The 24,977-nt window shown below is 43.7% G+C and overlaps 10 protein-coding genes across 10 annotated transcripts; 5 read left to right on the top strand and 5 right to left on the bottom strand.

The window, feature by feature from the left end:
* Positions 1-646: 646 nt before the first annotated feature.
* Positions 647-1,710, bottom strand: EAE98_001256 (uncharacterized protein; the record flags this gene model as incomplete). Its single annotated transcript, XM_038948874.1, has 3 exons — positions 647-655; positions 714-1,475; positions 1,576-1,710. The coding sequence occupies 3 exons, from the start codon at positions 1,708-1,710 to the stop codon at positions 647-649; spliced, it is 906 nt and encodes a 301-aa protein (XP_038815140.1).
* Positions 1,711-2,731: 1,021 nt separating this feature from the next.
* Positions 2,732-3,521, top strand: EAE98_001255 (uncharacterized protein; the record flags this gene model as incomplete). The annotated part of the gene is made up of 2 exons (XM_038948873.1): positions 2,732-3,097; positions 3,147-3,521. The coding sequence occupies 2 exons, from the start codon at positions 2,732-2,734 to the stop codon at positions 3,519-3,521; spliced, it is 741 nt and encodes a 246-aa protein (XP_038815139.1).
* A 128-nt stretch (positions 3,522-3,649) lies between these two features.
* EAE98_001254 (uncharacterized protein) lies at positions 3,650-5,003 on the bottom strand. The gene is made up of 4 exons (XM_038948872.1): positions 4,611-5,003; positions 4,349-4,440; positions 4,062-4,239; positions 3,650-3,854 (listed from the first exon to the last, which is right to left on the bottom strand). The coding sequence occupies exons 1-4, from the start codon at positions 4,692-4,694 to the stop codon at positions 3,753-3,755; spliced, it is 456 nt and encodes a 151-aa protein (XP_038815138.1). The 5' UTR covers positions 4,695-5,003; the 3' UTR covers positions 3,650-3,752.
* A 315-nt stretch (positions 5,004-5,318) lies between these two features.
* EAE98_001253 (uncharacterized protein) lies at positions 5,319-6,438 on the bottom strand (the record flags this gene model as incomplete). The annotated part of the gene is made up of 3 exons (XM_038948871.1): positions 5,319-5,728; positions 5,777-6,262; positions 6,321-6,438. The coding sequence occupies 3 exons, from the start codon at positions 6,436-6,438 to the stop codon at positions 5,319-5,321; spliced, it is 1,014 nt and encodes a 337-aa protein (XP_038815137.1).
* Positions 6,439-8,578: 2,140 nt separating this feature from the next.
* EAE98_001252 (uncharacterized protein) lies at positions 8,579-9,407 on the top strand (the record flags this gene model as incomplete). Its single annotated transcript, XM_038948870.1, has 4 exons — positions 8,579-8,638; positions 8,691-8,866; positions 8,915-9,117; positions 9,172-9,407. The coding sequence occupies 4 exons, from the start codon at positions 8,579-8,581 to the stop codon at positions 9,405-9,407; spliced, it is 675 nt and encodes a 224-aa protein (XP_038815136.1).
* Positions 9,408-9,565: 158 nt separating this feature from the next.
* EAE98_001251 (uncharacterized protein) lies at positions 9,566-10,558 on the bottom strand (the record flags this gene model as incomplete). The annotated part of the gene is made up of 1 exon (XM_038948869.1): positions 9,566-10,558. The coding sequence occupies one exon, from the start codon at positions 10,556-10,558 to the stop codon at positions 9,566-9,568; it is 993 nt and encodes a 330-aa protein (XP_038815135.1).
* A 246-nt stretch (positions 10,559-10,804) lies between these two features.
* Positions 10,805-12,788, top strand: EAE98_001250 (uncharacterized protein). The gene is made up of 5 exons (XM_038948868.1): positions 10,805-11,111; positions 11,212-11,627; positions 11,677-11,760; positions 11,811-12,230; positions 12,283-12,788. The coding sequence occupies exons 1-5, from the start codon at positions 10,997-10,999 to the stop codon at positions 12,379-12,381; spliced, it is 1,134 nt and encodes a 377-aa protein (XP_038815134.1). The 5' UTR covers positions 10,805-10,996; the 3' UTR covers positions 12,382-12,788.
* Positions 12,789-12,889: 101 nt separating this feature from the next.
* EAE98_001249 (uncharacterized protein) lies at positions 12,890-15,594 on the top strand (the record flags this gene model as incomplete). The annotated part of the gene is made up of 6 exons (XM_038948867.1): positions 12,890-13,137; positions 13,200-13,271; positions 13,325-13,894; positions 14,092-14,301; positions 14,359-14,633; positions 14,741-15,594. The coding sequence occupies exons 1-6, from the start codon at positions 13,019-13,021 to the stop codon at positions 15,592-15,594; spliced, it is 2,100 nt and encodes a 699-aa protein (XP_038815133.1). The 5' UTR covers positions 12,890-13,018.
* A 1,412-nt stretch (positions 15,595-17,006) lies between these two features.
* EAE98_001248 (uncharacterized protein) lies at positions 17,007-22,166 on the bottom strand. The gene is made up of 5 exons (XM_038948866.1): positions 19,914-22,166; positions 19,325-19,632; positions 19,103-19,276; positions 17,797-19,054; positions 17,007-17,717 (listed from the first exon to the last, which is right to left on the bottom strand). Exons 1-5 carry the CDS (start codon positions 22,012-22,014, stop codon positions 17,215-17,217), a joined length of 4,344 nt encoding a protein of 1,447 aa, XP_038815132.1. The 5' UTR covers positions 22,015-22,166; the 3' UTR covers positions 17,007-17,214.
* Positions 22,167-22,200: 34 nt separating this feature from the next.
* Positions 22,201-24,871, top strand: EAE98_001247 (uncharacterized protein). The gene is made up of 3 exons (XM_038948865.1): positions 22,201-22,479; positions 22,623-23,698; positions 23,752-24,871. Exons 2-3 carry the CDS (start codon positions 22,644-22,646, stop codon positions 24,476-24,478), a joined length of 1,782 nt encoding a protein of 593 aa, XP_038815131.1. The 5' UTR covers positions 22,201-22,479; positions 22,623-22,643; the 3' UTR covers positions 24,479-24,871.
* Positions 24,872-24,977: the final 106 nt, after the last annotated feature.

Raw genomic sequence — 24,977 nt, 5'->3', positions numbered from 1 at the left:
ACTATGAGGTATAAAATCTTACCTTGTCTTGGCTGCAGACAGTAAACGTCTACATACCTACCTACCTACCTACCTACGTTAATCTCGCTCTCGCTTTCGCTAGAACACACTGTAGGTATACCTAACAACGGTACTTATTACTTTTCAAAGCTCGCACGCTTCGGTATTGGAACTTAAAATCCTCCCTCGTTGTTTATCTCTAGATAGATAGATAGGTATGCATGATCAAGTCTAGATGTTGCTCTTGCAGCATTTTACACTTCCGTTACCACTTCGTACGCGATCGAGCAAGTCAATGTCCTGCATTTTTTGGCTTCTTAATCTGTCTCGCCACGAAGACAGCATGAATCAAATAGAAAATGAACATATTTCTATAGTATCGATTTAATTGATGTGACTACCGAAAGCTGTGTGTATATCACATGCTAGACACCCATCGATCTTCATTTACTCAAATGCGATATGTGAAATTTCATCGAACATAACTTAGCCGCAATCTAGGGAGACCTGCGGGAGGTATTTCGAGTAAACTCCATGCTTGAAAACCACCCTGAAAACAAAAATTTCACCTATGCACTCCTTTGCCCCTAAACCATCCATAATAAAACCGAACTGAGAAGAGAAATTTTCGCCGAGGATTAATTGTTCAAGAGAACTAGAGTGTGGTTAGAAAAGATTATCAGATTGTAAGCCCTAGTTGAGATGATACATACCTTCCAGCGATGACCGCAAACTTGACATTCGCAGAAAGTCGTCATAGGTTCATCAGCACTGCGAGTCTGTGCTTGTGAATAGCTGACTTTCTTCTGACCACATTTTCCGCACGTCAAAGCATCACTAATACTCTTCTCCGCCATTGGCACCTGGGCCTTCTTCATGTTCTCCAACTCTAACGCGTCGTCCTTCTTCTTCATCTCCTCTGATTTCAATTCCTCATGCGTCATGACAACAAAACGAGCTGGATCAATATCGCCCGACATGACTCTCTTGCGCAACTGCGTATTGGATACTTGTTTGAGATTTTGAAAGAGGGAACGGAGCTTCTCTTTATATTCCTTCGTCTCACCACCAAAATGATCAAACGCAGCTTGTTCAACAGCCATAGCCTTGATAATGACATGAGTGGGAGGCTCTTCGCATTTGAAAGCAAGACCATTATACATTAATCCAATACAAGCATCGCGTGTTGGAAGACCCGTACGCTTAGTATCGACTTTATCAGTTTCCCATCTTCGCTTTGAGGAATCGCCTTTGAAGGCTTTCGTGACTGGGGCGCTAGGCGCGGGCGCAGGAGAGGAAGTACTGTTACTGCGAACTGCGGGAGAAGATCCGGATGCCATTTGCTTTGCTTTGCGCTTTTCTTTTTCGGCTTCGACTGTTTTTTTCCACTTGGTGACGATTTCAGTGGCAAGCTTGGCAATGTCTTTATTCGCGTTTCCTCGTTGTTTGGCTACTACCATTCCTGCCTTGGTTGCCTAGAGAATATATTGATCAGTCCATGCATTTGAAGGTTTATCGTGGAGACACAAAGACCCAGAAGAGCTTGGTTAGGAATGTAGCCGGTTGTAGACATACCCTAAGAAGTTCTTCAGTGGCATTTACATCTCTCTTCAGAGTTTCCATAATGGTAATGACGTTTGCTGCCGGCTCTTTGTCATTGATCGCCTTTTGAAGAGCCGAAACTCTTGAGGTAAGTTCTCTTTGATCCATTTTGAAAGAAAGGAGATAGAGGGGTTTTGATTGTATGCGATTGTTGTTTTTGCTGCAGACCGATAGGAAATGTTCGACGATATCGAAGAATCGGATTTGAGGCTGCGTAGATTCTATGTACGAAAATGAATTGAATTGGGTATCAGAAAAGTAACCAGATAAATTACAAAAGAAAGTGTGTCGTTGAGAAGGTTTTTGATAATTGTTTTCTAGAAGTTTGATGATTAAATATCACAAGGCTGATGTTACGACCAAAAATGGTGTGCACGGGCCAATTGCTTGTGTTGTATAAACTTTCCCAGCAGCGAAAGGCGAAGTTTCCGTTTCCACTTCATCTCGCATTCTGTATCATATACAGTCAGCTGTACTTGTTCCTTTCTCAAAAAGATTGATATTCAAAATTGATGTTGAATGTTATGTTTGGTATTGCTCAAAGGTTGAGAATACACCATGTGAATATCCTCATTTTGTCTACGATAGCATTCGAACGCCAAATGAAAAGAATTTCTTGCGGCGAGATTCCAAGGTGTTTGATGATTTGTGTCATTCATAGGAGTCTTGACATCTTCCAGAAATTCTATCTGTTTTTCCTAGTGGGAATAAAAGTATCAAGTATCTGCGTTGACAAAACCACAATGGAAAGGATATCTGGTTTATCTTTATCCCCAAACTCCGCGGTGATAAGTCTATCTCCTGAGTACCTCCGTTTTTATATCGAGGATATTACGGATATTGCGGAGTATTCCACCATTGTACATATGCACATCTATGAGGCTCAGGGACCACAATGCTATCGACTGGCAAGTTAAACGGCGGTCTATGCTTGCAAAGCTGGTTTGTCAGCGCAAAATTCTGAGTCATTGTATGAATGAGTGTCAAGTACGCCCTTGCTTTGAAAATAAGTATAAATATGTCATGTTTTCCTCCGTTGTTTGTCCATTCGCCATACTACCAAACGAGTTTTCTCTAAATCACATCTTTTCTCTTCTACCGTATTCTCACATCCCATACAATCGCCACAATGCAACCACTCGCTGGAAAAGTCGCCCTTGTAACCGGGGGAAGCAAAGGAATCGGTCGAGCAATTTGTCTTCGTCTCGCACGCGATGGTGCAATGGTAGTCATAAACTATAGCAATGACTCTTCCGCAGCAAACGAAGTTGCATCAGCTATCGGAGAGAAGAACGCTACGGTTGTCAAAGCTGATGTCGGCAATATTGACGATATTTCAAGATTGGTTGATACAACCATTGAGAAACATGGAAAGATCGATATCTTGGTTGCCTGCGCTGCATCTGTGAAGTTCAATGAATTGGAAAATGTCAGTGGTGAAGAATTTGATCAGACGTTCGATTTAAATGTCAAGGGTCCTTTGTTTCTCGCCCAGGTACGTCGTATATTCAATCATTATTCATGTGGCTTTCTAATGGTTCCAGAAATCCGTTCCTTACATGGCACCCGGTTCCCGCATCATACTCTTCTCTACAACCCAATGTCACGCCAGCACAGTAGCACCACAATACCTAACATACATAATGTCGAAAGGTGCCATTGAGCAAATGACCCGAGGTCTTTCGAAAGATCTAGCACGAAAGGGTATTATGGTCAATACTGTGGCGCCAGGACCAACGGCCACCGAGCTATTCTTCAGAGGCAAGAGTGAACAACTTTTGAAGACACTTGCTGGCTTAAATCCTCAGAATAGGATCGGGAAACCAGACGAGATTGCAGAAGTTGTGGCATTTTTGAGTAGTGAGGCAAGTTCGTGGGTGACGGGTCAGACACTTCAAGTGAATGGTGGAATGGCATAAGTGTAGGGCACACTAGCAATTAGACTTGATTTTCTATTCGCTTAGCGAGTTTACATCCAGTACGGTATGCTTAATTATACGAAGGTCTTATGTTCAAGAAACAGTAACATCCAATTCTACCTTCTTTGGTGATTATCAAAAGTTAGTAGTTTTCGGTAGTGATAAATTATTAAAATAATCATTACCATCTTCTATCCTTACTAAGTACAGCAATTCATTCTCACGTCCCTTTCACGCAGCTCCAGCATCCATCTTTCCATTTTCCAAAAGATCTGTCGTCCTACAAATGTAAGGGTCATAATTCGGTTCCTCTTCTAACACTTCTGCTCCTTCCTATTTACGACATTAGTAACTCAATTCCATACCGTCCCATTCCTTCTCTACGCGCATAGAACCTCGGGTGCGAATCAAGTTCTAATATCAAGGTGTCCAGCTTTTCGCTCCAATCACTTTTCTCATTTCCATTCTACCTATCCGCAAAAGATCCTCAAGCTAAGACCAGACCCTTAAAAAAAGAGGAATATGCAGAAATAGACTCACAGGGATAGGAACCATAGCCCTCTTAACCCAAATGTGTTTCGCCAGTTTCCAATCCAATCCCTCGATACACCCTCCCTTCACACTAACAACACTCTTTCCAGGCGTGCTGTGGATTAGGCGTGTACCGCATGTTTTGCAGAAATAACAATTCACCGTGTGTCCTGAGGCTGTGGGACGACTTTAGGAGAAGAGACGTTAGTTTTTGTCGCTATGATCATGAGAGGAGGGGCGTAAGGAATTGATAGAGGGGAAAACGGGAGAGGAGAAAGAATGCAAAGGAAACCAACGTATAAACCGCCAAAAACTCCGGACACGGCAATGGAAATCGGGGAAAGATAGCAGAAGCGCCAAATGCCGAGGAGGATTGTCGTTTGCATTCCTATAGATCTCTCGAGTTAGCTCTTGGTAGCGGTATTCGTATTTGCGTCGTCCATCCAATTCTACAACCCAACTCTAAAAACACACATATATCCCATGACTAACTCAATGACCCGAGAAATACAAATACAAACCCCATACCAAAAAATAAAGAGAACAACAAAATCTTACATTACAATGACAAATATAAAGTGCCAGCGGTTTCGCCAACGGAGTTTTAAAAACCACATTTTGGCATTCGCAGGAGACGTTCATGGTTGCTCGCTCGCTGGCTTGCCTATTGGTTAAATTGGATGATGATAGAATGAGATGGGGAAATGTGGGGTAAATAGATAGATAGGTATACGGAGGAGGAGGTGAGATTCAATTGCAAAGATTGCTACCGATATAAGATATTTTGATCTCCTCCGAGCTGAAGAATCATCGAGAAAGAATGAATAGGAAAAAGAAAATAAAGTGCTTAGAATATATGAGGTATTGTTTGACACAATTTGGGAAATTTGGCAGATGAGAGATGCATGCACAGATGAGATGACTCCCTGCTTGTTTTCGGTTGAGTCATCGTCACATGACGACCTGCCTATAATTTCGTGTTCGTGTCGCGCTTTTTGGTCTCTTGGTAAATGATTTTTGTCTTATTAAATATTCATGAGGTTAGATATCATTAGCTACTGTATATATATACATGGTTATCAAATAAATCGCGCTGGTAAACTGAACGCGAGCTTTGCTGTGACATAGATATCAGACTGGATGAAACAAGAGGACATTTCTGGACGAGAGTTGATTAAAGAAACGACAAAAGCTTCGCCATTGTAGATTTCCATGTTTGAGTTCACAACAGCGGAGGTTATGTGGCAACATTATGCATGGCTTATCTCAATGAGCCAAAGCATCAGTACTTTGTCGATCTCGTCCATGCGATTGACGACCTTCCTCTGCACCATGCTGACCTCTTCCGACATCAGAATGCTTTGCTGGATCGAATACATAGATGGGAAATTCCAAGAAAATTGTCCTTTTCAATATCGTAGGGAGTTTCTCATAGATTTGGGGTGGGAAAGGGATGAGAATGCTCGTTCGGTTTAGATATCGAGAGTATTCCTCCCAGTGATTGTCCTTCTCGTATCGTTTCTTTGCACCAGGTCTTTCTTGGAGTGTCAAACCGGATACAAACATGAGTAGGGTAGTGAGGAAGATTGCACCGAGAATTGAAGCATAGAGAGCGGAACGGGCTCCACCATGAACATAGCCTTCGGCGGCAGGTGAGACTGCAATCATATAGATAGCTGCGATTCATTAGCGAGAGAAATGTGTAGTTAGATGAGATGGCCTACCAAACTGAATGATGATCTCCCCAAAATAATTTGGATGACGACTCCATGAGAAGAAACCCTTGTCGCAGATTTTCGACTTGTCGCTATTGTTGACTTTGAAAAGATATTTCTGAATATCGCTCACACTCTCCATGATAATCCCAATTGCGTAGAGAATGACTCCCGCGATATCACTAGCGGTGCCGAAAGCAGGCTGTGGGAATCTCGTGACTTTTGGGGAATTCAATATGGTGACCGGGAAAGAGACAACCCAAACCCAGAACATTTGGAATACCCAAAAGCCAAGAAATTTGAAGAAATTGTCACGCTTATCATCGAATCTATCATCTTTTCCGGTTTTCAGGATCCGGAATAATAGGAAAGCTGATAGGCGTGCTCCCCATACCATGATAAAAATAGAGGCAACGATTTGACGTGCATGGTGATGGCCACTGAATGCAAGCGTTATGATGGCAAGTACAACGAAATTTGTTCCTCCAGCAAAATCTGAAATTAATATTAGCAGCTATCGAGTATATTTCGAGAAAAATAGGCTTGGTCTGACCTGTAAGTTTATCAAATTTGAGAGAAAATGCAATTGCGAAGAAGAACAATTGATACGCAACTGTAATCAAGAACGTTATTGCGAGGTAGTAATCATCTAATACATGGACGACGGTCATATCTGCGATATACAGTTGAACGTGTCTAAATGCGATGGTGGTTATGGTCCTTCACAATGGTTCGACGTGGTGGAAATGTCTCGAAGCAGAGCACTGGAGGGGGAAGAAAAGTAAATATGATGGGATCTTGGGATGACAAGGCACTACTTCTTGCCGTGTTGAGGGAGCTTGATGTCAGCCTAGCCTAGCTCTTAGAACTTGCCGTTCGTGTAATCGAGTCAACTTGTAGTAGAAATTACCTCCTAGTACCGGTCTTGGTATTGTTAAATTGATACTGGAGTGTAATAGTCACAAAGGCACCGCATCAAAGAGGATGAAATGACCGATGTGGCTTAAAAATGTTTGGTTTGGAGATAGATAGAGAAATGTAAATGCACTTCGGACACCCACGAAACTCCGTTGCGGTTCTTCCTCCTCTCCCCTTCATCGTTGAAACATCTGTGAAATCGACATTTCTGGCTTGGTACTTGGTGATAAATCTTCGCTAGATCGTGACGTATTCTATCTAGATGGGTACTGGGTAGTCTCTTCTGATTATTAATCAATAATCAAATTTTACATATCAATCGAGGCTAGCTCGGCTAGCTGGAGTATCATTATAATAATCAGAGTCCAATGTAGATTGCTAGCTGGTAGGTACGGACACGGAGTACAGCATTGTAGATAGAAGTCGGAAGTTAATACGCCCGATCCTCTCTATTGACTTTTAAGCTTCATTTGCTACCCGAGTCCCGGCGTCTGGAATTTTCTACTTTGTCACGTGTCAGTATGCTCGGCACTAGCATTTATACTAGGTAATCTATGCAAGGCTGATGGTTTGATCATTCTTAGGATTGATGAACATACCCGTGGACCTACATATCCTGGGTTTAATATATCTTATATTTCTATTTAATATATCTTATATTTCTATTTAATATATCTTATATTTCTAATCGTCTTCCATCCTTCTAATCTTCCAAATTTGTTGCGTCTCATAGTAAGAAACAACTTCGTATGGGAATTGCTTCCACAAGATACCACAATCTGCATGTGATATCCACAGATAGGTATATAAAGCTGATCTACACATCCAAGTCGTCGTTAAACATATTCCATCACAAAACTCTTTAGATCCGAGATCCGATAGGACAACAGCAATAAAGGTTCTCGTTGCGAATTTCGAGTTTCTGATGGGGGTCAAACATTTCAACGTAATCCTCCCTAACATCGTCGCGCACTCCATTCAAATTCATTGATTCCACTTCCACTATACCTTATACACCCAAGGAAACCCGATGGAGTCTGCACAAAGCTTGTTTGCCATCCCAGGATTCATAATCCTCATTGGACGACATACTTGGAGCTTACAATTTGTACAACGGTTTGGGAATTCTCACGCCGCCAAGCTAGTCTGAAACCCCACACGTCTGGGATTCGTTTTCCCCATACCAGGTGTACTTTCAAAAACTCTCTGACGTTTGAGATTCTTGCATCTCTTACATCCTAGGCAAAAATTCTATCAAAAGTATTTCAAGCCACCACTTGCAAAGTGTGCTTTTGCACTAGTCTCGTATCCTTACTGGATTTCCCTGCTGTTTATGTTATGCGTCGAGTTTCTTTCACTCAATCGTACCGCCGGGACCCTTGAACTCTTTCCGTTTTTACCTGATCGAATCAATCATTTTGTCATGTCTGACTCCAGTGTGCCACTGTGAGTGTTGGCAAAGCTTCCCTATTCATATAAAAATTGAATCATATACCCCTGGCGGTTCGTAGATTTGATGGCGCCACGATCCCATATTCATCCGTCCATGATTCTCCCATGGGCGTCGGGGATCTACATCTAGGACTACGCACTGCAGTGCTTCAACTCTCAATCATAGCGCCAAGGCTCATTGATGCACGGCTTGAGGATCGTGTGCATATCTGTTTCCAGTTCCCTCATTGAATCACTTATCATCTGAGCACTCTCTTTTAAATCTCTTGTCATCTAATCAATTGTAATTCTGCAGCTGCAGGTCACGCTCACTCATTACTTTTCATATTCTTTGCTTCATACAACGGCTGGGCTGTTGAGTACATTCATTAATACCTAAATTCAAACATCGAAGGGCAGGATACCAAATTACATTATATAACGGCAATATTGGAGAGGAGGATGAAGAGCTTTATAAGAGCATCGCTATTAGTGGCAGTGGGGGCGGCAGGTCTTGCACAGGTATGGTTTGAGAGGTGGTTCATGTTGTCTATGGTGGCTGACGATAATCTAGGGATATCGGTATGAAGCTAGAGGTTTAAGTGATATCATTGCCGCTCTCGAAGGAGGGGGGAAAGCGAGCGCAGCACCCGCGGTGACAAAGGAAATCACAAAGACAATGACTGTCACAAAGATTGCTCAGGGAGCAGCGGCGCCAACAGGAGCTGCAGTACAAGCTGCCGGAACTGGGTATGAAAATCAGTCTTTCAGAAACTAGTCGAAAACTAACAATTCCAGTGGCCAATTCTCTTTCCTCACTTCGACTGTCTTCGCTTCAGGAGCTCCGCCTACCGTTACTGTCACTCCACTACCTCAAATGGTTACCCAAACAGTCACCGAGACTGAGCAAGTAATGGTAACTATGATGGCTACGCAAATGTCAGTGGTAACATCTATGGTTACTATGACTATGATGCAAACAACTACCGTCATGGTATCAGGTATGTTGAATCCACATTTAAGATATCTTCCATGGAACTAACCCGATATCAAAGTTCCAATGCAAGGTGCTACAACAGCAGCATCAATTAGCACATCCTTAACTGAAGCTGCTATTCAAGGAGCTACAGTCGCGAGTGTCACCACATCAGCTGCGATACAAGCTGGAGGATCACCAGCTCCTGCACTGGGAGCTGCACAAGTCGCACAGCCAAATCCTGTGGATATCAACACATTCTCCTTGTCCAGCAGTTTAGTCCTTGGTAATCTTGCTGTGGCGACAGCGGTCTGAGATCAGAGCTTGATGCTCGAATAGTAATGAAATGGGTTTAAAAGAGAAGTAATATTAGATTGTGTAGGGCTATACTCCCGAAAGATACCAAATTCGTTGTAAATATACGTTCAAAAAATGACGCCACAAGGGAAAAAAATAGCAAATAAATATTAAAATCAACTATTAGCTTTCGCTTTTATTGTATTATTAGTATCTATGATTGCAGGAGCTGTAGGAGTTGTTTCCTTCGATGAGCTCGAATTGGAGTCGGCGGCTTTCAAGGCTTCCATCCTCTGTTTCTTTGCCTGTCTCTTACTTATCTGGGGTTGCTCGTTCTCCTTCACCTCCTTATTATCATCGGCTTTCCTTTTTCCCTTTCCCTTTTCCCCATTATTTACTTTAGTCTTCTGTGCCTCGCTGATTTCGGTGTCCTTCGCAACGCTCCGTTCACCACCATAAACCACATCCACCAATCCTCTGTAAGAACTTCTTTTTAGTCCCTCATTTATAACCACCGATCTTGGATTGTCGCCCAATCCTTCCATGCCTCTTTCTCTACCCAATCCCCATACTGCCATCAAATTGACTACATCTGCTGGGCCTCTGATACCCAATGCAGTCTTGGCTTCACTACTTATCACAATCCCTCTTCCCCTCGTAGCTCTGAATATGCCCAGACAATTACTTATAAAGTTTTTGCGCGCATTTGAATCTTCCATCGTAGCTTGCGCGTAACATATCTCAAATCTAATGCCACGATGTACAGCAGCCATGAGAGGCTTAGGTTTGAAGTGAAATGGATATCGTTGTGTGAGATCAAGGGATATGAGAGAGTGCTCAGCTAGATTAAGACATGCTGCGAGAAAAGCCTTTTCTGTGGTAGGGCGAACTGCGACAATATCGTAGGCGGATGAAATAGCTGAGAGACGGTGGTTGAGGGAGGGATCGGAGAGAGTGAGGGTGCAACGGCGGAGAATGACTGTTTTGGGAGGCACTGTGAAAGGGAATTTCGTAGGTATTGGGTTTGTTATAGTGGAAGGAAGCGGTCCAGTTTGGATATGATTAAGAGCTATGGTGCCGTAGCCTAATTCTGAAAGAAATGAGATTGTCCTTTGGAGATCAAGAGGGTCTTTACTTGATGACCAAGGAATATTGAGATCGTAGAGCATATTCGCGTTAGTTCTGTTGTTTGATATGCCTTTGCATTGATAATCCTCCGATAGATTTCTTTGCGATGGGAAAAAGGTGTACTATATAATCGCGAAAGATGAAGCTTGATAACAAAAATTATTATTCGTCATTCAGCCTTGGCCAACTTTTGAAAAGGCTGTCGGTAACCTTTTATTTAAGGCCACCAGATCGAAAATAACTCCTGCGCTAGCGCGGGGTGTGTTTACCATCCATCAAGAATTCGTAGCACATCAACATCAGATCATTATTTTCTACAACATCGTACAAGGTCATCCTGCGAATCTTTGCCAGAACCATCCGGTCGAACAATCAGGTTCTTATCAATCGGCGACTCACTCCAGATCTCGATATTTTCGAAAAGGCGGTCTCTACACGATTTGCGCGGCGCCGCCTTCCCATACTAGGCCGGCCGCAAAATGGCTCGCGTCTATGCGGATGTCAACCAGCAGATGCCACGGGCATATTGGGATTATGATAGTGTAAATATTACCTGGGGCGTATTGGAGAACTATGAAGTTGTGCGCAAGATTGGTAAGTCGGCAATACCTCCTTCCCCAAGAGTTGTTTTGCTTTTACCCGCTCGTGGCTATGTGTGTGCTGCTTACTGACACGCGGATGTGTGTCCATGTAGGACGAGGAAAGTATTCGGAAGTCTTTGAGGGAATCAATGTGGCCAACTACCAAAAATGTGTGATTAAGGTGTTGAAGCCGGTCAAGAAGAAGAAGATCAAGAGAGAGATCAAGATCCTACAGAACTTGTCAGGAGGCCCAAATATTGTCGCCCTCCTTGACGTTGTTAGGGATAGTCAAGTAAATCCAACTTTTCCTTCTCTCCCAGGCGAACCTTTTTCCCTAGTTGGGAAGACGGGCAAATGCGCGCTCACTGGCCTTGAACAACCCCTTGAAGAAGAAACAGACGACTCATTCATGATGCAGAGCAAAACACCTTCGTTGATTTTCGAATTCGTCAACAACACCGACTTCCGTAGCCTTTACCCTAAGTTTATCGATTACGATGTCCGATTTTATATTTATGAGCTCTTGAAGGTATGATATCCCAATTTTCAGAAATCCTTGAAGTTTCTAACGTCGATAGGCATTGGACTTTTGTCACAGCAAAGGCATTATGCACAGAGATGTCAAGCCTCATAACGTGATGATTGATCATGAGAACAGAAAGGTAGGATTCTCAATAGCTGGAAGATTACCTTGACTGACTTGTAGGATTAGTTGAGACTTATCGATTGGGGTCTTGCGGAATTCTATCATCAAGGCACCGAGTACAACGTCCGAGTCGCATCAAGATATTTCAAGGGACCTGAATTGCTTGTTGACTTCCAGGAATATGACTACTCCTTGGATATGTGGTCTTTAGGTGCCATGTTCGCTTCGATGATTTTCAGAAAGGAACCATTCTTCCACGGAAATAGCAACTCGGATCAATTAGTCAAAATTGCTAAAGTTCTCGGCACTGAAGATTTATTCGACTACCTCGACAAATACGAGATTGAGCTTGACGCACAATATGACGATATTCTAGGCAGATTCCCAAAGAAGAACTGGCACAGCTTTGTCAACGCTGAGAACCAACGATTTGTTACTAATGAAGCTATCGACTTCTTAGACAAACTTCTCCGATATGATCACCAAGTATGCCTACCGTTATCAAGCCTCGTCTTACATATACTGACATGTGATTTAGGAACGTTTGACTGCTAAGGAAGCCATGGCCCATCCTTTCTTTGCACCTATTCGTGCTGATGAGGCGGCTGCACGTGGTACCCCAGCTCCTACTACATGATTTCACTCCATCCGATACGACTTTAAAAACTTACCCGACATTCATATACGGGCTCATTTTTGACTTTTAACGTTCATATGAGCTAGTCCAATTCTGAATAGCGTTATGCCATTTGGCTTGATGATGTTCTTCTCTCAGAGCCGCCTTCCATACTTCACTTTAATACATCGAGTATGAGAATCATGGGGATGTTCGTTTCGATTGGGGGATCTGGAGGAGGGTTGCGGGACCAGGCGTTGATGAATTTTTTTACGCGACCGAAGTTGCATACCCTCTGCTCTTACTTTTCGTCGAGCATTGAAAGTTTTAATGCGAACTCTAGATAGGCTAAATCAACTCAAGATTTTGTGTTTATCGCGTTATAGTCCATGCGCGGTCTTTCAAAATATAATATATTGTTTTTTTTACTCCTCTTGTCCCCATTGTTCTTGATGTATTGGATGTTATGCCTGTGAGGGGTGTATGACATGATTCGTGGACCGGGAGCGGGGAGACGACTTTGCTCCGGTCCCGCCCCACAGCGTCCAACCTCTGAAAGATAAATCCCCAACGGCGACGGGTTGGGATTACCATTTCCTCTCCGTTTAACATTGAGGTAATATTCTCGATATATGAAAATCGAATTTAGAAATACGTGATGTCAACAACCAATCATATGGGAAAGAGTCACCTCAGCTCCCGGGCATGCAGGACTTGCGCATTGGCAAAAGCAAAATGTGTACCACGACCGGGAGGATTAAGTGCGAAATGTGAAAGGTACCTACATATGACTGAAGTTTTCGTGGCTATTATACTAGGCTATTTACTAATCATAATAGATGTCATCGTCTAAAGAAAGATTGTGTGACACAAACTCCTTCTATAAGGACTCACAAGCCTCAAAAGACTACGTATGGATTGTTCTCTCCACAAAAATTTATCACACTTCTGATGTCGATTCTAGTCGAGTTGCACAATTAGAGAAGAAACTTGATGGAATTGTGGATCTCCTGCAACAGCAACAACAAGGCGTTCATTCCCAAGATGCAACGCCGACATTCTCTCCACTAGTCACCAATGAAAACATCCTCCCCAGATCACCACCCCTCCTCAAACCAGAAGCGGCAAATCCAATTCCTAACAGAAATACTTCCCATGTCATCCCTAAACCTCTCGAACCGAGTAAAAGGCAATCCGTCTATGAAAAAAGCACAAATGCCTGTCTTCTCGCCCACGCCAACTCGGATCTCGAGCCCAACGATAAGGAGATCGAGAGGCTGGTAAGATTATACCAGATGGAAATGACGGCGAAATTTCCCTTTGTGGTTATTGAAACGGGAGGATTGACCGGGAAGCAATGGGTGGCGAGCAAACCGGTGCTGGGAAAGGCGGTTTTGATGGCGGCGAGTTATTATAATTTACCGAGGCAGACGGTTTATGAGACGGCGTTGGTGAGGGATTTGACGGAGAGGATTATGGTGAGGAGGGAAAAGACTTTGGAGTTGTTGCAGACGATTTTGGTTTTTTGTGGGTGGTGAGTAGTGTGTTTTTTTCTTTCGTTTCTGTAACGCTCTTGTTGGGCAGGTGGGCAAGAAGTGCAATTTCGGTTGCTGTCTGAACGAATAAGACGTCTATTGGATACCAAAGAAGCTCGAGTTCAGAGACTTGGAGGCTAGAAGTGGCATAATTTGTTTTAGAAAAGGTAGTTTACTGACAGATACAAATGATTAGGTATCATTACCATTGTTTAGGCCATCCTCACTTGAACAATCTCATAGGCTTAGCAATGGGGCTTGCTGGGGACTTGGGACTGAATAAACCACCATCAGCCGATAGATTCAGGTATCCATTTGGCCACAGTAGAGCCACAGCGGGAGATTTCTCAAGAAGAACCATGGAGCAGAGAAGGGCTTTGGCTGGTTTATTCTATCTAACTTCTTTGTAAGCTTCAGAATTTATTCTATTCCATTTCAATACATACTGCTAATTTACGTCTAGAGTTGCAACGGGCTTTCAGCGCATAGATGCTATGAGATATTCCATACATCTTGATGAATGTGTTCGTTTCATAGAGAAGAAACCAGAACATACTACAGATCTCTTACTAGTTGAGTTAGTGAAGATATCGCATCTTGGAGAAAAGATTGGGCAAGCGGTCTTACTTGTTCAGAATGATGGTGAAATTCAAGTCCCTACTGCATTGAAGTTGGGTTCATTTCAGATGGAGCTAGATGTGTTGAAGAAGGGTGTTCCTAGTGCTCTACAAGATGATGGTACGTGTTTCAATTCATTCTTTTTTTATAAGTTGAAATCATGTATTTCACTTAGGCTTCCTCACTTAAATGGCTCTTGTAATTAAGGAACTAATACATACAATCAGTAATCCTACAGCTTCACCATCACATTTCTACCATCCGTCTCTATGAAGTCGCGTTGACTAATGGCTGGATATCCACAAACGCAACGCAATCACCTCAATCTATTTCAGCAACCCGAACAATTCACCCACCGCCTTTACATCCGTCTCACCTCCAATCTCTCTACACCTGTCTCCACCACACACGCTCTTTCGTCCACTTAATTCTCTCTGTTCCTCCGTCCACCTATCTAAGTCAACCTATTGCCCCATGGTCCCTCCTCGCCTATGCCCTCATGGTTCTCGCCCGTCTGTCCTTTTACCAAAATCCACTTCTTCCCTCCTGGACCCTCAATTTCGTCCGCGAAGTCTGCGATCTCTCCTGGGTGTTGAAAGAGCTAGCAGAGCGTAACGATAAAGCGAAATTTGTAGATATTAACATCACTACCGAAGATGGAGAATGGGGGAAAGACGCAGAGGTGGGCAGTGATGGAAGAAGGGTAGGAGAGGGCTGGACAGATTGTTTCGACAAGTTTGCGAGGAAGATTCGTTTAGTGAAGGGGTGGTATGATCAGAAGGTTGCGGCTTATGGGAATTCGGCGCAGTCGCAGCCGTTGGGGGATGGGTTCAGAGTCGATAGGAACGCGGTGGAGGGTAGTCGTGGTGGGAACGAGGATGTTATTGAAGGGGCCACGTTGACGCAGGTTGATACTGGATTGGGGGGTGTGGTAAATGAACAGGCGAGCTCAGATGCATTGCCAGTGTTGGGTGATATGGATATGAGCTCTTGGGATGGATTTGATGAGCAGAATTTTTGGATGGATTTGGGTGGGGAATGGGATATAGATGGATTGGAGGCTATGGGTGCGATACTGTAGGTACACCAAATGCATGTCTCTGAAGTTCCATGCTCTTCTATTCTCATTGTCCGACTGAAGAACGGAACGTGTATGGTTTGGATTCGAGAGGGAACCTCCGAGACCTCCTGAAAATCTCGAAGCTCAAAATTACCTGCTCAGACAAACCTCGATCAAATCTTCCCACTCCTTTCAAAAATGCCATTGTTTATTTCGAAACATGTTTCTCGCATCATTCTTTTTCTGTTGCAGCGTTGTTCATAATTGGAATATCTTTGTGCTGTGGTAATTGTGGCGTAATACCTGGAAGCTCGGTACCCCTGGGTCAAACACGAACTTGGAATTACAAAGAACTCCCATTTTTTGCTACTGGCTATCTCGGCCTCGAACTTCTTCGTCTGAGAACCTTTGAATTTGTCTTCCTTGAATCATATTGTATCTGTTGTGGTATTGTTCCATTATGGAGTTCAGATCCTGAACAACTGCTCGAGGGGAGTATATAAACCTACCTAATATTTGCTTCTCTATTACCCAGTTTCATCAATTACAATCACATTCACAACTAAACAACCTTCCAAATTCTCCAAACCATTGAAGTATAGCAGCCTACTCCTGAATTTTTCTCCTCCAGATTTGACCTTCAAAGCATAATAATCAAAAACAACAACCAAAAGTCTTCATCCCCTTCCACCCAAAATGTCTCAAATACGCGCCGCCCAATCTCTCGTCCAAAGTCTCTCTCCTCTTCCCCCCCAATACTCTCCCCGCACCAGAAAACTCAGCGCTCGCGAAGCTACCCGCGCGTTCGTTTCTAGAGAGGTTAAACACATGGCCAGAGTAACCAGAGGAGAAAATACTCGGGAGATCCGCAAACAGGCTCGCAAAGCACGGGATATGGATCGAAAAATCAAGAGTCAGAGGTATCGGGAAGATTATGAGGATGCTTTTAAGGGGGAGTGATGAGTGAATATGAAGGAGAGAGTGTTGTTCGTGTTGGTGTTGTGATGTCCTAGGTGCTGTGGTTGTTGTTTTCTTGTTGTTGGAGGAGGAGGAGAGAAGCATCGATCCCCAGATTTGAATACTTGGATTGATTGCATGATGTTGTAATTCCTTTCTTCCTTTCTTTCTTTCTTGCGCTTTCATTCTGACTGGAGCTATGAAGGGTAGACTACTCCTAAATGGAACCAGTCAGAATCTATACAACTATTCTAATTAGACTCATATAATTGATTTGCGATTTTGAAGTTTTGACTTGACATGCGCGTATTTTTTTTTTCTTTCAGAAAAGAGGAAATTATTGTGATAGCAACCCCTTTTGATTCATATTATGCCCTTCACTTGAACTATAACCTAGGAAAGCTCACCGTGTGGCTTTAATAATAACGGGTCTGGCTAAACGAAACAAACCTAGTACAATCCTACTATTTTGAATTATTGAGTCGGGCGTCTTTGAAGTGAAAATGCGATGCAATCTGATAACTGAATTTGGGATAAGAAAGATAAACTAGTATTGAATTGGGGTTCGCTCGCTTGCCCCTATTTTGTACAATCAGCGCTTTTTAAACCCCGATTGTGCGATGCAGTAAATCATATCATTTTCTAACCGCCAACTACTACCCACACCTCTACATATAATCTCCTCTAGATGAAGCTCAAGCCTCCACGTAATCCACTCAACTCGTCCCTCAACTCCAAAACATCAACTCCTACCCTTCCAGCTACTTCTCCTCTCCTCTGACTCCCAAGTTCCATCCATCTTCCTAGCACTCCTCCATCAATAATAGTTCTTCCTCCTACAATCCCCTCATTTGCATCTCTGTCTATTCGGTATGCTCTGGGATTGAGACCGCAGGGATGATAGAGGGTGTTTGTAAGATGTGAAACGAGGGTGCCGAAGCGTCGGTATTGGGATTCTGTTAAAGGTGAGAGAAGAGCGAGTGTGCCGGTGCGAGAAGTGAGAAGGAGTGGTTGAGAAGGAGAGGGAGTATCTTCTTGAGGTGAGGGACTAGGAGATGGAGAGGGGGCGGTAGTTAATGGGGGTAGTGGTCGGGTGGTGGGGAGAAGTGTCATGGTTGTGGGGTGGTGAGCACCGAGGGAGAAGGTGGTGCGGTGAAGGAGGAGGTGGCCCTGGAGAGATTTGGGATCTGTGTATTTGTAAGTCAAGGAGTTAGTGCAAGCCAATTGGCCGAGAAAACAGGAAATGGAATGAAAATCACAACATACGTTCAGGATCATATTGCATAATATGCAAGTTCCCATCAGCGTCTGCAGCCACAATAAATAGATCTTTTCCATCTGGTAATAGGTCTGCACACAGTACTTCCATCTTCGCAGCACTCTTTCCAAAGAGTAGCATCCTATACGGTTCTTCTGTATATCCCGCAAACCAAACACCTTTCAAAGCGTCCGCCATTACGCAGAGACCTGTACCAGGTAGTTCCTTGACAGAAGTAACATAGCAATTCATATCCATAAATGCGACTGGCAAGTTTGTGCCATCTTCCTTGAGACCTCTGACCATACATTTTTGGCCTTGCGCAACAAGCATGAAACCCTGAGTTCCGATTTCGGAAAGACCAGTTACGGGACCACCGGCACCACGAGTGATGATCTCAGAAGAGATCAGTTTTAATTTTTTGTTTGTCTCAGGTCTATCTGGTTCTGGAACAACGGTAACGACATCATAAACGTAGAGGCGACCAGTGGTTGCGAGATCTTCTCCTTTGGTTATAGCTGTTCCAACGGCAATCAAGTGTTTGCGCTCGTTGGTGACTTCTGATATCACCAGATTCATCGTTTTTATGCAGGTTATGAGTTCGCAGGGTTCAAGTTCGATGGTATCGATGACGGACCAGTTGACAGGGCTGATTAATTTGAGAAAGCTTTTTTCGATCGATGGCTTTAGGGTAATGTTTTCCTCTTGCCAAGTTTTGCGGTGGTCATCATCTTTGGGCAATTCAAAGTCTGTGAAGGTGCTAGTACCTATAACATATGTTTGTAGCGGTGGATGATATGCCACAGCGTGAACATCTTCACCTATCTCAATCTTTCGTAGGGCCATTCCAATGTCGGCAAACGTGGTATTTGGTGGGAATTGTGCTACGCGGGCGACTCCTTCTGTGTTGGCATAGATGAATCCTCTGTCACAACCTTCGGTATGGAAACTACTAAGACTACGAACTCCTGTTCCTTGCAGGCTGAGAACTTTGGGTACTGTTTTAGAGCTCTTGATGATGAAACTTGGAGATCCGCCTGGCATGAAGACAGTACTGTATCCACCGAGATTTGAGATAGCTCGCATTGGCTTATCGCTGGTCTGTTGAGCTCCATCGGCCTGCTCTTCAGCAGACACATCAGGAGCTTGTGTCAGATGCGTGTTCTGTATCTTCAGAAATTGAAGTGTAGATGAGAGAAGATCCGGAGACGCAGACTTTATTCGGAACGGTTCATAGATGGTAAGATCATCGTTTGAGGGTCGAAGCTAAATCAGTTAGTACATAAAGGAGTAGATTCAAGTGCAGATTCTTACAATAAGATAAGGGGATTGAGAAACAGAATCTCCTAGGTTAGCTACTAATATCTCTGTCAAGGTTTCCCGAGCTGCCGATTTCCTGGCTGCATAATCGGCTGAAAGCACAGGCGGAACAAAACATATTCCTTCCGCGACATAAATTGGCTTAGAAAGATCGGGCAGTGCGTAAATCTGAAAGTGTTAAATATTGAACCGTGGAAAGTTTGGAAGAAAACTCACGTGCAGTGCTCCACCCGCACTAAGTAAAAACATCTTAACATTCTCCCCTGCCTTGTTCGATTTGCCATCGGAGAAAGCTCCGCTATAGTCATCATACAAACAGCCAGTCAGCCATTTCGTAGAAAGCAAAATATCATCAACCCTTTCTATCTCTTCAAGGTCATTGTCGTCGTCACATTGTGCAACAAAAATGCTTGCATCGTCTCTTATTAGTAGGAGAAATGGATCTGCGAAGCTTGCACTGATGATCTTCGGCTCTGCTCCCGTCTCATCATCGAGCATCGGCAATATTTGTGCAAGACCAAGATCTACACCACAGATACAGAGTCAGTTACGCTTCTAATTAATCATATAGTGGCGCGAAGAGGCATGTCGCAGGGAACAGATTGCATGAGACACAGTTGTAATGTTGATAATTCGCTTTCATTGTTGCTATAGGATATGATAGATTTCCAGATAGCGCCCCGGACGGCGAAAACATATAAGCGGAAAATACAAAATTTCCCCAAGACTTGTCCCAACCTACATGCCCATCCATCCGACCACACGAGTTGAAAGGGGTATGATTCAAGGAAAGGTGCGAACTTACCACCGTCATAACTTCTCACTTCAGACTTTAGAATTTGAACAACACGCATGCCATTGCCAAGCGTACCAGCTTCGATTGTGGATCCAGCGGCTGGTTCGAATTCTGTCCCAGTTAAAGCTTCAAAACCGGCATCCGTTAATGCATATACAGCAGATTCGTCAATAGCATCTTCGGCATCAGAAGCTTTGGAAACTATCATTAGTCTATCATATTGAGCATCGACGCCATAGTCACCGCTAGTGACAGATTTCTCCTTATTGACTTGTAATCCTTTCGGTGCCGGTCTCTTTGCGCTCATGGTCCATATACCACGAGCTTCTGGTAACTCGAATCGGCCTATGACGTTTGGTTGGATTTCACGATTAATGACTGCCAAGGAGCCTCCCTTTTCACGACCGACAGCAGCTACGAGCTGAAGTTCGCTCTGAACACCGCTAAGTTTTAGCTTTTCTTCCTTACCCAAACTCAATGCGGTTTCTCCGAACACGATGTTTGTGATTGGTGCTATGTTGAGCATGGAATCATGTATACGAAATGTGTAGTCACCCATTTTACTGTTTGATGCAGTAATATTTGCAGTAGCATGAGTGATTGTGGGTCCATCGCCGTACAGATCATCGTCATCATCTTCTAAATCTTCATCATCAAGCATGGATTCATCAACTTCAGCTATTGCTGAACTGTCAAGCCTTGACTTCCGACGTGAAGTTTGTCCCGACTTCCTACTCCAGCCTAGAATGACAGAATCTGATACCTCACTTCCAACGAATAATGATCCTGCGCCAAGAGAACTTACACATGACGCAGCTCCAGTCAATATGGCGCCTCCTAACTCTGCACTTACTCGTCGAATGCTTAGGCCAGAGACCGATCTTCCGTCCATACGAAAGCTCAGGATAGCAATATCGCCACTATGTAGTATAATGAGCATCTCTCCATTTTCGATAGATAGTTGGTCAATTTTGCAACCTTCTAACCGAAGGTCAAGATCAGACTGGTCCACAAGACTGAAGCCAGTACATTGCTTTGCAAACATGTTGACAGCAACACCGTTAGCTTTACCAGCTTGATCGATATGTATCAACTCATTAGTACCAACTAGAAGAGCTCCGCCCACAGGTGGGGCTAGTGGGACGATTCTGAAGAGGTCGTAAGGCAACCCTCCAACGGAAAGAATGGTGGTCGACGCTTTTTGATGTATATCCAGGGTGAACACCATATAAGTCAAGTGGTCTCGACGCTCTTGCAGTAAAGCCGAAGATGGTGCCATGGTAGACGAGAGAATTCCAAAAGTTGGCTCTCTATATTCATACAGAAATTCGAGGTGGATTGGAAAGATGATGTTGGGATCGAGTGAAGATAATCGTAGAACAAAAGAGGATCCATATGGTGTATCTAAGTTTCCATCTTCCGCTGCAGTCTTTTGTGAAATTTTCGTAGGGCGAGGCCCGTCCAACTCCTCATCCCAATCGTCCATATTGACATCTTCGTCTTGTTTAAAAGGCAGAATTGCAAGGTTCCGCGCTCCGAATTTCAATGCAGCACACCTGCTTCCTGGGTCGACAGTAAGGTAATTGACACAGTCTGAAAGACTTGGTGCCCATGGACTTCCTTGCAGTTCGTCTTGTTCATAAAAATGGACTGAGATTGTTGATATGCCGGGCCGTTCTGGGTCCCATTCCACCAAACTGAGCTTTGCATCCTTGAATCCCACTAAAAGTGCTTCACCTCCAGTCTTTGACGATATAGTCTTCACCCGAACAAGAGATGTGACCGTCCCAGATAAGTTATATTCAGCTATAAGTACGAGTTTCGTTGTTCGAGCTAATTCTGGTCGCTGTATAATCGAATCTGTGCCGAGAAAAGAGTCTTCGACTCCGTCATCGTTATTAACTCTAGGATCAATATTTGTGTCATCTTTTGCTGTCGAAGAATCCCTTCCAGATAGGTCGTCGAGATCCACGGATACGGTCTTGGTTGTAAATATCTGTAGCAACGAGGATTTTGCGACGACGAGGTTTCTGGCATCTGCGGACAAGAAGGGGAGAGATAAGGAATGTGTGACAGCTGTAGGAGGTGTCAGCTCCGTATAGCATTGCATTATGGACCAAAGTAGAGCATTAAAAGCACCAAATCGTCGTAAAATTCGAACTTCTGTTGAAGTTGTTGATATGGATACTCAAGATTATCAGTCCAGTCAAATGTCGGTGCGTCGCGACCCGCGATTTACACAAATTTTAGCGTTCTCGGTGCTGGACGACTGTATTGACCTATCACTGTCCCTTGAAGCTTCATGCAGCTTTTGGAGGTCCTGGCGGTCCTGAATGCTGATCCCCGCAACCAACGCCCATTTACGTCAGACGTCTAGAATCCTGAATATTGACTACTGGTGAGCTGGTATAACAGGAAACAAAGCAAAGCAAATCAAAGCAACATAAAACACAATTAATATATTCGAGATCGGATTCCTCTTGATTTCGAACAAGACAAGACCAACAGTGTTTTGGTGACGATATCGATTTAAAAACACCATCGATACTTGAAATCCATTTGATACATTCGCGAGGTATATTAAGATGATCTTCTTCCCGTCATTTATACCGTCTTTTCCTTTTCTTTGCTAAGTTTCCGCATGCGTACCACACCAAATACTCATTCATTTCTTTCATCAACAATTCAAGCACTGCTAATATCTATCTGCGATTCTAGTATCCATTCCTCGCCTGCAACATGGCGCTCATACAGACTGCATTTATATGGGTTGCGTATGCCGTTGCTGTAGGCATCGTAGCTCTAATAGCAGCTATTTTCACCTATACGTATCAAACACCACGCGACCGCTCAGCTCTGGTTTCTACCGTCACGATTATCACATTGACCTCCCTATTGGCAACGGTTCTACTTCTTCCTGTTGATATTGCTCTTGTCAGCTCGACGACCTCGAAGCTTGGTGCAAAGAAAGACTGGGCAACTCCCGAGACTGTCCACAACATCCTCCTAACTCTAAAAATTGTTTACTACGCATTATACAGCTTGGATGCCGTTCTATGCCTTCTTGTTATCCCATTCACATACTTCTTTTACGAAGAATACGATGAAATCGATTCGGAGGAAGGCACGCAGACATTCGGCCAGAGATTCCTCAGTGCCGCAAAATACACACTATTTTTTGTTGTCCTGGTCGTGATTTTGTTCTTGGTTGGATTTTTTGTACCTGTCGCAAAGAATCGTGGATCCGATATGGATCTAGACTATTTCAAACGTCTTTTGGCTGAGAACCACGGAGAGCGTGCCTTAACTTTCGCATTGGGCCTATTGATTTCATTGGGCACGTTGTTATACATACTTTACACATCTGTTGGATTGGCATTGTTACCCATATCTTTCATCAAATCATCACCTTCAATCAGCGCGCCACAGCTTTCAGAAACAACAGCGTCAGCTCTAGAGCAAAACAGAGAACGACAACGTCAACTAGAGGGACGAAATGCCGGGAGAGATGGCGGATTGTCGGCTAAAGACCAGCGAGAATTGGAAGCCTTGCATCGTGAAGAGCGCACTCTGGTCAGACGAGAACGTCTAGCCGCAGAAGCTCGTGGAGAAGGGAAGAGCTTTATCGTGAGAGCATGGACCAAAACTTGCGCAATCTTCAGACCTCTCAAATTGATTGGAGGAATACTGCTTCTTATTCTCTCCCTGGTTATATGGGTTTCTATGCTCATTACAGGAATTGATAAGGCGAAGAACTCATTCTGTAAACAACATTGTGGTTACATTCTAGGAAGGTAAGATAATCTTGACCCGGTCCGTTGAAAGTTTTTGGCTAATTCATACCTAGTATCAATATCTTCCAGCCGATCAATTGGATTTTCGTCAAGTCATCTATAGTCTTCCCAATTGACTATGTCTTGATGGCACTGTTAGTCCTATTTCTCTTCAGTAGTTCAGTCACAGGAATCGCCGCTATCGGTCTTCGATTCTTATGGGTAAAACTATTTGAAATACGAAAGGGACATACCTCTCCACAAGCTCTCCTCATGGCAACCGTCATGTTAACTTTGATCATACTCGCGATAAACTACTCAATCGCCATGTTAATAGCACCACAATACGCAATTTATGGTGCCCAAACATTCTGCGCCAACCCTACTAAATTTCCTGGCGACCAACCAGATTGTAGCAACCACCCAGAGTTGATCAAAACATGCAGTGAGCTTTCTTCGGGCGAGGGTTCCGAAAAGGTCTGCACGCCTAGCGTTGTGTCTACTTTCCTCAATAGAGTTACCGTCAACTTCCCATTCTTCGGTGCTCTCGCATTTTGGGCTCAATTTGTCTTCCTCGCAATATTTTTGATCGTCTTCGTTACGGCATTGTTCCGAACTCCCAAGTTGGACCTTAGCGAGATTGATGAAGATGCTGAGGCTGATGAGGAAGAAGGCCTTCTTGCTAGTACTGGTAGGAGATTTGGTGCCACATGGCAAGATATCCGTGGCAAAACGAAGAATACTAGTAGTGGTGCTGCTGGTCGAGGAATTCGTGGTGATGACGATCATAACGACGATTAGTTCTCTACGACGACCTCAATCTTTTCTTTCTGAAATTGCAATCTTCTTATTTTGGATCCATGAATGGTTGGTCGGGTGGATGGCGGATGGCGGATGGATCTGGACAGGATTGGAAACAAGGACGGAGTTGATTTAGGGTTTTGCATCTTGTGTAGTATACACGCGATTGGTTTGAGGATTTTGTTTTTCAGTTCTGCACTGCGTATATATGAACTCGGTAATACGTGAGGGGAAATGCATGTCTTTCGAATTCTCAAATGATTGCAATCAATGCCGCCAATCGAGAAATTGGTAGGACGAGGGTATGGTCCCGGCGGTATGGTAGCAGGAAGGGGGGCGGGATTGTTTTTAGCATACTGCAATAGCGAAATTTAATTGTTTATATTCACTCACTCCGTGGCGACTGAAACGCCTCCAGTCATTGATCGTCTGTGAAGGTTGACCACAGCCTATCCCAATTCCGATCATAAAGCTCCAGAGCATAAAGCCTTATGTCCTA

The sequence above is a fragment of the Botrytis deweyae genome (genome assembly GCF_014898535.1).
Source record: "Botrytis deweyae strain B1 chromosome Unknown BDEW_002, whole genome shotgun sequence".
NCBI lineage: Eukaryota > Fungi > Ascomycota > Leotiomycetes > Helotiales > Sclerotiniaceae > Botrytis > Botrytis deweyae.
Note: the sequence above shows the minus strand (reverse complement) of the source record. Positions and strands in the feature narration are given on the sequence as shown.